The sequence below is a fragment of the Pecten maximus genome, chromosome 4 (genome assembly GCF_902652985.1).
Source record: "Pecten maximus chromosome 4, xPecMax1.1, whole genome shotgun sequence".
NCBI classification, from domain to species: Eukaryota; Metazoa; Mollusca; class Bivalvia; order Pectinida; family Pectinidae; genus Pecten; species Pecten maximus.
The window spans coordinates 26,252,644-26,266,629 of NC_047018.1; the positions used below are offsets into that span (position 1 = coordinate 26,252,644).

General features: G+C 36.7%; 1 protein-coding gene across 1 annotated transcript in view; it reads right to left on the bottom strand.

Annotated features, from left to right (window-relative positions):
- LOC117325637 (regulating synaptic membrane exocytosis protein 2-like) overlaps positions 1-13,986 on the bottom strand; it is a 67,301-nt gene that overhangs the window by 22,684 nt on the left and 30,631 nt on the right. The window contains exons 6-7 of the mRNA XM_033882025.1: positions 8,362-9,331; positions 610-678 (exon numbers count right to left, since the gene is read on the bottom strand). Of these exons, the coding sequence (XP_033737916.1) occupies positions 610-678; positions 8,362-9,331 (1,039 nt within the window). The remainder of the gene's footprint in view (positions 1-609; positions 679-8,361; positions 9,332-13,986) is intronic.

Below are 13,986 nucleotides of genomic sequence, written 5' to 3' on the forward strand. Positions count from 1 at the left end.
TTTGTTGGCAAAGCTCTGGCATCTATATCGAACATAGACACCAAAAAAAAGACAGTTTAATCCTACTAGTGAAACCGGGGGACTTTCGGTTTCTTTCCCGTTCATCTGTCTGTCCGTCTGTCTGTCTGTCAGTCCGCCCACATTTTCCTCAACCATTCTTCAAGATATGTTGATGGAAGTTGGTCTATTTCAATATGAGAAGCTGCAGATCAAATTGAAGTTTCAGGGGTTTTGGGTCCATGTCACTGTTACTATTTTTAGCGGGGACATGTATTGCTAAGCATTATCCAGCATGCCTGATCATTTTGGCCCTATTGTATCTAACTGTCAATTTCTAGAGTGTACGATCATTCCCGCCATATGAGGGAGACATTACATGCTAATGACAGGTATACTCTATGTTACACATGGATCCCTGATATAATTGATATAATGATATAGAGGAACTATATCCAATGCTATTGGCACAAGTGTTCACATAGAATCACACAATATACGTTATGTGAAACTCAAAACACCTGCATACAATGTGTAGTTATATATGTTAGATAACAGTTTGGAGGGTTAACACGAAATAAATAGCATGCAATATTAGTGTTGTATACTTACACCGACAATTCTGATCGTTCTTATCTCGGTATAGTAACACATCTCTTGTTTTCAAGGAGGCAAGGTATTCTGTTAGGGAAACAACAGTAGATATGTTTAATTTATATAGTAAAAATATGTTAAAATGGCAAAACTTCAGATAAAACACTGGAAGGTACAAAAAAGTGTCATCTACACGATCAAATCAATCGTGTTCTACATGTATATTTGCATGAGAAAAAATTGAGAGGATTCCAAAGCTTCTGAACATTAGATATATTAATATGACATCAACATGATTACATGTACGATAAATAAACCAGTTTAAGGTGATGATCATCACACATGACCTATTCTGCTCCGTAATTATTGAAATGTGTAACAACGACCAAGTGTTAGACAAAGTGACAGTTAACACAACAAACGTTTTTTTATGTAATGTATTAAAGTAAGAGGCAACACGCTATAGAAGAATTACAAAAGCAAACAAAAGTGTATAATGAATCAGCAGTGTTAACTCTGTGATTGGTGATAACATGGTCAGAAACATTAAGGTCCGCAGTGATCTCTTACATAAAATATCTGATTTATTTAAGGAGGTGATTGAAAATAATTCATTTCTCGAATAGGTTGTGTACATATAAACCATTGATTCGTGATGATATGTCAGTAATATTTAATGGTTCGTTAATGATTGGCAAATATATTCCTCGGGTAGAACACAGGCAAAATTGTACTGGATGAAATGCAATGAATATCCCATCTTTGGAGAATGCTTACTCTTGACAGCAATTGTACGGCATTTTTGAAGGATGAGGGTTATCAGTTCTGTGCTGATAGGATTTACATACAAATATGTTACAAGCATGTAACACTAGCATACTTAATACGTATACGTATATTGTTTCAGATGGACCATACCAACAATTTATCATATTATCTAACTATCTGGGGTAAATTATGGTTTAGAATGCAGTAAATAGAAAGTATCTGCCTGATTGAACCTGTTATCCTCCCACTCTCTTATGTAATGATGCACTGTTGGCAATTAAAAGTTAATATATGTATCGAGTATATCTATAAATTATATGTTATGATATACCACTACTGTATCTAATACTACGGCGAGCATGTATTTTATAACTACCTTTAGTGTAATCAGCGGAGTATACCTATACATTACCTAATTAATGGTAATATGATAGGACACTATCGCCGCATCTCTTACTTATTAATCTATTGTGTTTCTATTTGCTATTAGCCTATTGTGTTACAAATGCTGTGCCATTGTCATTGACCTTCATTATCGTATATTACTGTTTTTAACACAAAGTCCTACATACATGCCTATGGTACCAATTTAGACTTAATCTTATATTGATATACATGTTTTAGTTGCCAATTAATGTACATATCGTATGGGTTCTAATAATTATATAAGGTCTATTGCCGTACGTTGAAATATGCAATCGCATTGCTGATATTTGTTAAGTAAGCGAACCAGGTGAGTGAATATGACAGGGATATAGGAGAAAATGATCTTCAAACATAGAAATCGCACCTTTTTTATTTAGAAAATATTTATTTTGCTTTTTCAGTTAACGTGTTTTTAAAATTTTGTCAGAAAATAAAATGAAATTGTTAACGTATCTCCTTGGTAAATTAACAACGTTTTTAAACAGAAAATCGAGCTGGCAGAAGATCACAGTAAAACGACATTGCTTCTAATAGAACTCCTGGTTTGTGAAAATGATTCTAAAATTAATCGATATCTTCGTTTGTAGAGAAAAATAATTAATAACCATTAGCGACGTAAATGTGGACAGTTGTTAAGGAGTATTGTGGAAATTTAATATTTGAACAAATCAGTTATGTTTAAATTAGCTTTGTTTGTGTGTATTCAAACATTGAACATCCGAATTCGTCACATCTACGGCTTTCTTTACCAGATTGATTGCCTTCTACTGAGATGAATAGTTAACATCACCAAAAAGATTACATTTTACGTAAAATAACAATCCGTGTTCCTACCCGGTATTTATGAACGGAACATTTGCAATCCCTAGCCAAGGTATTAGCTACAGGTAAAACTAAAAAAGAACACAATACGTGGAATAGAGTTTTAGCATTTCCGGATTACGTTGGGTAATTACAGTGGCAACAAATAATAGCAAACGGCACACAAATTGATCGATACCATAAAAACTTGTGGTGACAAGAAAACGAAAAACACCAATGGCGATATAAAGAGTTGTCTACCATTACAGCTCAAGGAAGGTACATAAATATATGCAAACAATCTGAAGCACAGAGTCTAAGAATATTTAATTGGAGAGGTCACAGCTGCCACGTAGATTGATAAAATTCAACGGTATAAACTCCTGAATAATAAATAGGCTATTAAAAACCAGCAGTTTATAATCTTATTTAAACAGTATTTCAAATGGAAAATAAAACTCCTATATATAAAATCGGATTGACGTAAGACAATAGCCCGACAATAATAGCTGTAGAACTTGATTTGTGGAACAATAAGTTGATAAGTAACTCGACTCCATTCTCTTGAGACGTTAGTCGGTAACACACAAACCTTATAGGGATTCTCACGCTCTCCTTGACAACAGTATTTGTAAGTCCGTATATTGATCAGGGGCTTACTAGTGACATATGCTGGACCACATCAACTCAAACATAGCGGGACAAAGCAGTTTCTTTATACTCAATACATAATCCTAAACTATTTATATTTGTGATTTATGTACACATTCGTCTTATTATGAACAGGCGGAATTAAAATCAGGTAAGAGAGACTAGTAAACTGAAAATAAATAGGTATCCATGGTAAAATAGATATATAATATTAATACTTTTACATGTAATATCTAGTTACCAGAACTATGTATGTGTGTGATATCTAGTTGTCAGTACTCTGTATATGCGTGATATGAAGTTGTCAGAACTATGTATGTGTGTGATATTTAGTTGTCAATACTCTGTATGTGTGTGATATTTAGTTATCAGTACTCTGTATATGTGTGATGTGTGTGATATTTAGTTGTCAGTACTCTGTATATGTGTAATATTTAGTTGTCAGAACTATGTATGTGTGATACTTAGTTATCAGTACTCTGTATGTGTGCGTGATATTTAGTTATCAGTACTCTGTATGTGTGTGATGTGTGTGATATTTACTTGTCCGTACTCTGTATGTGTGTGATATTTAGTTATCAGTACTCTGTATATGTGTGATATTTAGTTGTCAGAACTATGTATATGTGTAATATTTAGTTGTCAGAACTATGTATGCGAGATATGTAGTTGTCATTACTCTGTATATGTGTGATGTGTGTGATATTTAGTTGTCAGTACTCTGTATATGTGTAATATTTAGTTGTCAGTACTCTGTATGTGTGTGATATTTAGTTGTCAGAACTATATATGTGTGTGATATTTAGTTGTCAGAATTATGTATGTGTGTGATATTTAGTTGTCAGTACTCTGTATGCGAGATATGTAGTTGTCAGTACTCTGTATGTGTGTGATATTTAGTTGTCCGTACTATGTATGTGTGTGATATTTAGTTGTCAGTACTCTGTATATGTGTAATATTTAGTTGTCAGTACTCTGTATATGTGTAATATTTAGTTGTCAGAACTATGTATGCGAGATATGTAGTTGTCATTACTCTGTATAGATTAAGTTACACATTATGACATCAGTCCTCCTTACTTCCATATCGTATTTCATTAATATGTCATTTCTAACACAATTTGATCAATGCAAAAACAAAACAAAACAAAAAACTATCGCCGTTAGGTATATGATGATTTGCTTTGGTGACATTATACTAGCATCAAAACAATAACATTTTTGTAAACAATACCCCTGGCATATTTTGATGAGTTATTCCTGTCGCACCAGGAGGTATACATCGCCTATGTTATTGACGGGGTTTTTCTGTTAACCTTATTCAACCTTCCATTACAAACAATGCGCCAGCCGTTAAGTCCACTTAACACCCATTCAATAATATCGATTTTCACCATTAAGATAGTCTATAGTTTCTCAAGGAGACGACACACGTTCTATGTAAATGTACTAAATCATCCACAACGATAGACAATCACTATTATATACTAGACTCTTTCATCAAGACGGTGAAAGCTTAACCTTGAAAAAACAATGTAGATATGTCTTTACTATGATTTAAAATACTCTTTCCTTATCAATTCTTTATCCTGATTTTCAACCAGAAAAAGAATTGTCCATATTTGTATGAATTGGTCAAGATATCTTTCAAGGTTGATAAGATATTAATTGATATAACGAGTACCAGGAAACTGACCAAACACATCGATAAATACCACGTACGTATGTCGCACACCCATAGCATCGATCTAAAATCTCAATTCTCACAAATCTATGCATAGGGGTACCTTATAAGTATGAACTTCGGTGTGACGGAATTACATAAGTCTGACTATAGAATGTGGTAGATTATACAATTGTTGTATGTGTGTGAGGGAATAGCACTTTTATTGTCACCCGAGACCAGCCTTTAAACCATTCCATTTTTTCTTTCGAACCAGTGTTCATATCCTCAACTATTCCTAATGATTTTCTCGAAGATAGTCTTTCGACATGCTAACTGCAATTTTCATTACTCGCGGTGTGTAAGCGCTGACTTTTTCAGAACAAAAATCCTCTCCAGCACTTCTTCATCCAGATTATCGAAACTTGTACAATGTAGATGAAGAAATTTTCCGAAATGTTCCTGTAGCATTCCCTTGAACGATTTCAGTAAACAAACTGTGTCTGCTTCATCTTGGTATGCATTGTCAAATCACAATGAACGAAAAAAAAAAAAAAAAAAAATCTCGCGAAAATATGAATGCGCTCATTCCAGGTAAATAGCACTTTTGACTCATTTTTGGAGGATGTGGTTCAAATGGCATTCCTTTTGTCCACTTTTTATATGGTGTAAAATAAAATAAGTATAAGTATAATAAAATAATGTATCTCTTAAATAATTTGACTGTTTATAACTTAAGAAAGAAGAAATATCCAATCCATATATTTAAAAAAAATTACCACCGTTTTTAGCTTTTTTTTTGGGGGGGGGGGGGGGGGGGGGGGGGGGGTCAGTTTTTGGAAAGCTTCTACGTCCAAAAGTATACACCTCATACCCTTCTTATTTGGTTTATACATTCATTAGAGGCCTGGGAGTGATATTATGGCAAAATCATGCATTTTACATTTTACATGCATTTGGTATTTTACTAATTAGTGGCACCAAAACCCACTTTAAAGATTTCTGGGGTAAGTTTTGGAAATCTTGTAAGTCCACACCCTTCTTATTTGGTTTATGCATCCATTAGAGGTCTAGGAGCGATATTATGTGATATACAATTTCAAAATGACCTGCTTATACAATCATTGATTGCACTTGTTTTCCGAGCCCTAACACTTTTTATTATACCTTTCCTTATGTTACACTATATCAAAGGTAGACGATAGAAATGCTATTTGAACCACATCCTCCAAAAAATCATAGTGATTTGACAATGCATAAGCGTTTTCGAGACGAAGATGAAGCAGATATAGTTTGTTTACTGAAATCGTTCAAGGGAATGCTACAGGAACATTTCGGAAAATGGCTTCAGAATTCAGGGTTTTTTCTCACTGGTTTGGGAAAGGGGCTTTTGGTCTCATTTTGGGAAGAAAATTGGTGAATTGGGAAAGATTTTTCAGGAGTAAACTGCATTTTGGGAATTTGGCTTAAATATGAAATGGTTTCAATTGGGAATGGAGTCCATTAACGGCCCCAAAAAGCCCCCCCAAAAAAGCTTGCATCATCTACAAGTTTCGATAATCTGGATGAAGAAGTGATTTTTTTCTGAAAAAGACTAACACACAACGAGTAATAAAAACAGCAGTTAGCATGCCGAAAGAATAGCATTCGGATTAGTGGCGGATGTGAACACTGGTTCCAGAGAAAAAAAATGGATGGTTTAAATGCTGGTATAATAAAACATTTATTGTATGGGTATTTCTGGGAAAAGCACTTTTATTTTCCCCTTGACATTAACTATTTCCCCCGGCTTCGCCTCGGAAAATAATTCATGTCTCGGGGGACAATAAAACTGCTATTTCCCTCGCACCCATGCAATAACTGTATTCTACCATCACCTTTGAAAACTTTGTTCCACTTTGAACCCTTTACAGAAACCTCATGTCTACCTTACACCAACTTATTTTGTTACTTGATATCCAGGTTGTATCCTATGTCACAACACTGTCAGTATCTTACCTTGTTATTTGATATCCAGGTTGTATCCTATGACGTAACACAGTATCTTACCTTGTTATTTGATATCCAGGTTGTATCCTATGACGTAACACAGTATCTTACCTTGTTATTTGATATCCAGGTTGTATCCTATGACGTAACACAGTATCTTACCTTGTTATTTTATATCCATGTTGTATCCTATGTGACAACACTGTATCTTACCTTGTTATTTGATATCCAGGTTGTATCCTATGACGTAACACTGTATCTTACCTTGTTATTTTATATCCATGTTGTATCCTATGTCGTAACACTATATCTTACCTTGTTATTTGATATTCAGGTTGTATGTTGTATCCTATGACGTAACACAGTATCTTACCTTGTTATTTGATATCCAGGTTGTATCCTATGACGTAACACAGTACCTTACCTTGTTATTTGATATCCAGGTTGTATCCTCTGACGTAACACAGTATCTTACCTCGTTATTTGATATCCAGGTTGTATCCTCTGACGTAACACTGTATCTTACCTCGTTATTTGATATCCAGGTTGTATCCTCTGACGTAACCTCTATATCTTACCTCGTTATTTGATATCCAGGTTGTATCCTATGACGTAACACAGTATCTTACCTTGTTATTTAATATCCAGGTTGTATCCTATGTCGTAACATTGTCAGTATCTTACCTTGTTATTTGATATCCAGGTTGTATCCTATGACGTAATACAGTATCTTACCTCGTTATTTGATATCCAGGTTGTATCCTCTGACGTAACACTGTATCTTACCTCGTTATTTGATATCTAGGTTGTATCCTATGACGTAACACTGTCAGTATCTTACCTTGTTGTTTGATATCCAGGTTGTATCCTATGACGTAACACTGTATCTTACCTTGTTATTTTATATCCAGGTTGTATCCTATGACGTAACACAGTATCTTACCTTGTTATTTTATATCCATGTTGTATCCTATGTCATAACACAGTACCTTACCTTGTTATTTGATATCCAGGTTGTATGTTGTATCCTATGACGTAACACAGTATCTTACCTTGTTATTTGATATCCAGGTTGTATCCTATGACGTAACCTCTATATCTTACCTCGTTATTTGATATCCAGGTTGTATCCTATGACGTAACACTGTATCTTACCTTGTTATTTGATATCCAGGTTGTATCCTATGTCATAACACAGTACCTTACCTTGTTATTTGATATCCAGGTTGTATGTTGTATCCTATGACGTAACACTGTATCTTACTTTGTTATTTGATATCCAGGTTGTATCCTATTACGTAACACTGTATCTTACCTTGTTATTTGATATCCAGGTTGTATCCTATGACGTAACACAGTATCTTACCTTGTTATTTGATATCCAGGTGGTATCCTATGACGTAACACTGTATCTTACCTTGTTATTTGATATCCAGGTGGTATCCTATGACGTAACACTGTTTGTTACATACCTTGTCCTTTAGTATCCTCATTGCAGTCAGTACTCTCCGCTGTCTCATTGTTCCCGGAAGATCTTCGCGATGACCAGGAATCGGATGACCACCTCCGACACCGCGTTCCAGGACTTTCCGGTGGCATAAGGTACGTTTGTTTAACTTTGTGTCCAGAAGATTGCTGATCTACAGAAAATCGTTTACGATCCGACTTGAATCCAAGAACACTGGATTTTGAAATATTGTGTGAGTGGCGCCTGCGCTCACTCGGACTCTTTCTGCCATCAACAGTCAGAGTGTTACAAGGGGACCTCGATCTCAATCCCGGAATCGACATACGATGGCTGGAGCCTATCAGGGGAGGACTTTGTGATCGCTGGACACTGTAGTTCCATGAGTCACGAGGTATGCCAGCTTGCAAAGGAGTAAAATAACAGTTGTTGGGATTTGATTGTGTAATGCTACCTTTCATATGTCGTTGAGGAGGAATATCCGTTTGTGGGTCATCAGGTTTGAAGTACCCAGAGACCGACCTACTGTGGACGGACTCGTCCGAATGACGTCTCGCTGTAGCATTGAGGTCACTTGCCACATTCAGACGTTGCATAGAATGAACATGGCCACAAGGACTAATATTACCGCCATTCACAACATAACCGGATGTTAAATCACCATTGTAAATATTATCCTGATCAGGTACATCCGTAAATAGTTGTCTCTGTTTCAGAGACTTCCGGCGTGAACTGTTACGGCGCTGGGCTCTTTTTTGTTTAGCATGAGTCCGTGCTCGTTCTGCGGAATCGTCTGTTTCACTATCGTTGTCTGAAGGCGACGACCTAAGTAAGAGAGAACCACTTCGTCGCCTGTTCCGGTTCTGTAAGTTTTTGGAACCACTACCACTCATAGCAAAAGCTTTGCTTAGTTTCCACAGATCAGAGCATGGTTCTGATGCAGAAAAACATGACGAAGAATCTACGCTTGTTTGATTCTGTAACATAAGAAAAGAAAGGCATACTCGTTAAGACTGATACTGTCACCTCGGGATAACAATGTGACTCAATTATACGTGTATACGAGGATCGTGACAGAACGACTCATAGCAGCTAGAGAAAACGGCAAACGAGGATAACGTTGTACATAATCTGTAATCAATGAAATCCAAATCGATAGTAAAGCCAAATACTATATCCTCAGACAGGTTACATGTATGTCTTCGGCACAAAATACCACACAGACTGGCTCTTTGACAAGCGGACTCTGGCAGTGACAGTTCCCTTGATAGCCCAATTTATCAATCATAATTCACAAACACGTTAAACCCGTCAGATTGTCTCCATCTCTTTATACATAATCTATATATAACCGATTTTCTGTCAAGTTATTAGTTTGGTCAAGTTAAGTAGAAAATTGTGATTGGACTGACAATCCACAAATTATGTAGATGATCTGACCATTTCATGTCGCCTCTCCCTAGTGTCTCCCGTCACACAGGCTGAGGGGAATTCGATTTTAACAGTCTGGCGTTGTTATTTCGTGACTATAGTTCGGTAAATCACAGAGAACAGTTTTACAAAGGGATTCGGTGGTGTGATATCGTCTTTAATTATAATAGATCTCGTCTCTTATAGTTTTCTACAAGGCCTCAGACTCTGTGTACATAATGTGTACGACAGTGTTCAGCACATCGATCTAGACCATGTATGTGTCTGTATGTGGTATTGTCAAAAATCAAATCAAGCTACAGAAGTTATGGTTCCAACAGCTGTCGTTTAAAAATATTCTACCTATTAAATAGGCCCCGTTGTCAACCCTGCTGATGTATATTTCATTTATTGATGCAATACACCCGGCGGGTGAATGTTAGCGTTAAATAGCAGGTGTTCCGTTCCGGTAATGGTGTTTATTGATAATTACTAATCATATATATTGTACACCATCTTCCAAATCAGATGGGAATGACTCGTTTACCAAGAGAACCTGTTTCAAACCATCACATGTATAATTATATATATCGGTAAAGACCATAGGATCATAAGCGGCAATATCCACGCGTGATTAAGTTTAATTACGGAGATCCCATCTGGGTTTTTACTTAAGACTTATACATATGGTGACATCTGTTTGGGAAAACACCACTCGTACAGGTTGTGATATAGATACACATCATTAGCGGTAATAGTTATATTGACAATTTACTCGTCCGCGCTGGCGCTATTACTTCATCGATCTCATTATACACTCGTACGATAGAGTTTAATTACCCCACGAATCAAAGAGAGGGAACACGTATCGAACCTGTCTGATATTGGTGTTATACTCGTAACGACAAAATTCAGAAAAAGAAGAGTGCAGATTTATTTACCTAAACTTAGTGTCATGAACGCAACGCCATTGAAAACGTTCGTAAGACGTAGGTTATAAACAATGGCCCTAGTTACTATATTTCCCCCGACCACAAATCAATGCGTGTCAGTGACATAATAGCGTAAACAATAGGGATTAAGTACAGGTAGAGTATCAATACACCTGACACAGATCTAGGTTGGGGAATTGTGTCCCAGGTGCTACCCGTGATAATTGATACAATACCTGGTGATTAGTATTAGAAAAAGGTAACGTTACAGGAATATGCTATTTATGACACTGTATGACAAGCGGGTAAAAACGTTTACATTATTGACTAAAGATCATGTTTTGTCGCATTTCAACAACGACACATGTTATCAGCTCACAGATCCTACACTGTATAATGATGATTATATAAAATGTTGTCCCTGTCACTCAACATTCTTGTCGTCAAATTAAACTCTCACAAACGAACGGATTTAGTATTTGCGTGAATTTAATATATTACACTTTTGATTTATAGTAATAATCTAAGAATTGAAAAACGCTCTAGAAGTATTATCGATTTTGCCCTGAATCATTGGATACACGTTAGTAACATTTGTTGTTGAATTTTTTTCAAATCTCGATTACATCGCCTATTATACTCCAAAGTACAAACCCATAGGAGAAACAGATTGTCGAAAAATAAAAAAGTAATGATTTTTAACGTTATAGTTTATACTCAAAAATGATAATAGTGATTTCAACGTGAGATTTTGTACGAAAAATAACATCAACACTCATCCAATGTTTTGTATATCGACTACGTACATTATAAAAACGCACAATAGTATATATATAAGGGAATGGGTATGTCCCGAACTAATATACAGACGGAGGAGAAGCAAACATTCTAGTACCATATAGCGATATCAGGGGAATATGTTTTGTATTTTGTTAGAAAAAAATACGTTTGGTTTTGGTTCTAAGTCACATCATAGCAAAGCTCGGGATGTGTTTATAGACAAAAATGATATGATAGAATAACCAAAGAATCCATACTACATCAACAATGGAATTTTTAAAGCTTCAGATCAGAGACGTTTATATATAAGTCTCTGTTCAGATGTAGTATAAAGATAGCTCAACGAAAACCTGAACACGTTGGGATCCGACATGTGTAGATATGATTTATACAAATAGGTATAATAAATGTATTATAACATGTATAAATTGAAAGTTGGAGCTTGCTTGGTTAAAATTATGACATTATACAGGGGCCGTATACGTCCCTCGTATTACACACATGGCGGCCGCTAGAGGAACATTCCGATTAACCAGACCGTATATTCTATAAGGCGCGTGAGTATCCTGGTAATATGCCGGTTTCAGTGACAACGTCTCCTTAATTACTTGAATCAATAGATCGATCGTGTACGCATAGATATCACATGAAGCGATATATACACAGCCTATAAATTAGCTACAGAGCCGACCCAATTAACGGCCACATAACCACACCATTTTGTCCCTACCTATCTACCACCTGGTGACGTCTGCCTAGACGTCGGGGGGCACGTGTACTTACATAACAAACAATTTCGAGTTCATACTATAGAACGTTATGTCTGTCACATAATCATTAACACTATATGGGTTGACGTTTTTATGATATTGTGACTTCATCAATGTTTGATTTTATTTTGTCATTATATTATTTAATTTTATCATTATAGTATATGATGTCATCATTATATGATATGGTTCCACCAGTATATCATTTGATTCCATAACACTGTGGGCTCGTTTTCGAAAGCAGGTTCATTTTTATGTTTGAGGGTACGGGTGTGTCACATTTCTTGATTGAATATAAGGAACACTTCGATAACTATGATAAACTTGATGTGACCGGGTGAGGTGCCCTGCTGGCTGCGTTCGGCAGTATGCTTCAGTGAGGTAGCACTATGAAGTCGGCATCCGATTCCCGCTATCAAAGGAGACGCACACGAACATATTGCTGCCTCCCAAAACACAAACACGCATGCAGCTCGCACAATGCAGGCCATCCTTAAATGTCTTTAGCTGTTGATAGGACGTTAAATGATACTAAACCATCTCGCAGACAGTGGAGGCCGTTCTTAAATATCCTTAGCTGTTGATAGGACGTTAAATAATACTAAACCATCTCGCAGACAGTTGAGAACATCCGTAAATTATGTCCTTAGCTGTTGAAAGGACGTTGAATAATACTAAACCATCTCGCAGACAGTTGAGAACATCCGTAAATTATGTCCTTAGCTGTTGATAGGACGTTAAATAATACAAAACCATCTCACAGACAGTGCAGACCGTTCTTAAATGTCCTTAGTTGTTGATAGGACGTTAAATAATACAAAACCATCTCACAGACAGTGCAGACCGTTCTTAAATGTCCTTAGCTGTTGATAGGACGTTAAATAATACAAAACCATCTCACAGACAGTGTAGGCCGGCCTTAAATGTCCTTAGCTGTTGATAGGACGTTAGATAATACTAAACCACCTCACAGACAGTGTAGGCCGGCCTTAAATGTCCTTAGCTGTTGATAGGACGTAAAACAATACAAAACAAAAAACATACACTGTACTTCATTGTCTCTTGTTTTCGTTATTTTACACTTCAGAGTTTGTCTATCGGTTTCAGAATGATTCACACACTTTGAAATGCACACATGACACACGTAAAATGCCAACAGTAAACATACCAATACTGTAGACCATGTGTACCACTCATGTTGTAGGAACTCGTGGTCGGTATATGTAGTCTGTTGAAGTCATCACTATAGGCACGGGACTCGTGGTTTGTATGTGTCGTCTGTAGGAGTCAGTACTATAGGCACGGGACTCGTGGTTTGTATGTGTCGTCTGTAGGAGTCATCACTATAGGCACGGGACTCGTGGTTTGTATGTGTCGTCTGTAGGAGTCATCACTATAGGCACGGGACTCGTGGTTTGTATGTGTCGTCTGTAGGAGTCAGTACTATCGGGACTCGTGGTTTGTATGTGTCGTCTGTAGGAGTCAGTACTATCGGGACTCGTGGTTTGTATGTGTCGTCTGTAGGAGTCAGTACTATCGGGACTCGTGGTCGGTTTATGCCGTTTTTCGGAGTCAGTTTGTGTTTCTCGGAAAGCTGAGAAACACGCTGGTCTGGGCTTCTTCTGCATTACATTTCACCCAAATTGCTTTGGATGACATGCGACAGGCCTCCCATATGTTATTCAGTGAGGTAGTCACCAACTACCACAAAGAGACCCCGCCACAAAATGGCCATGGCTG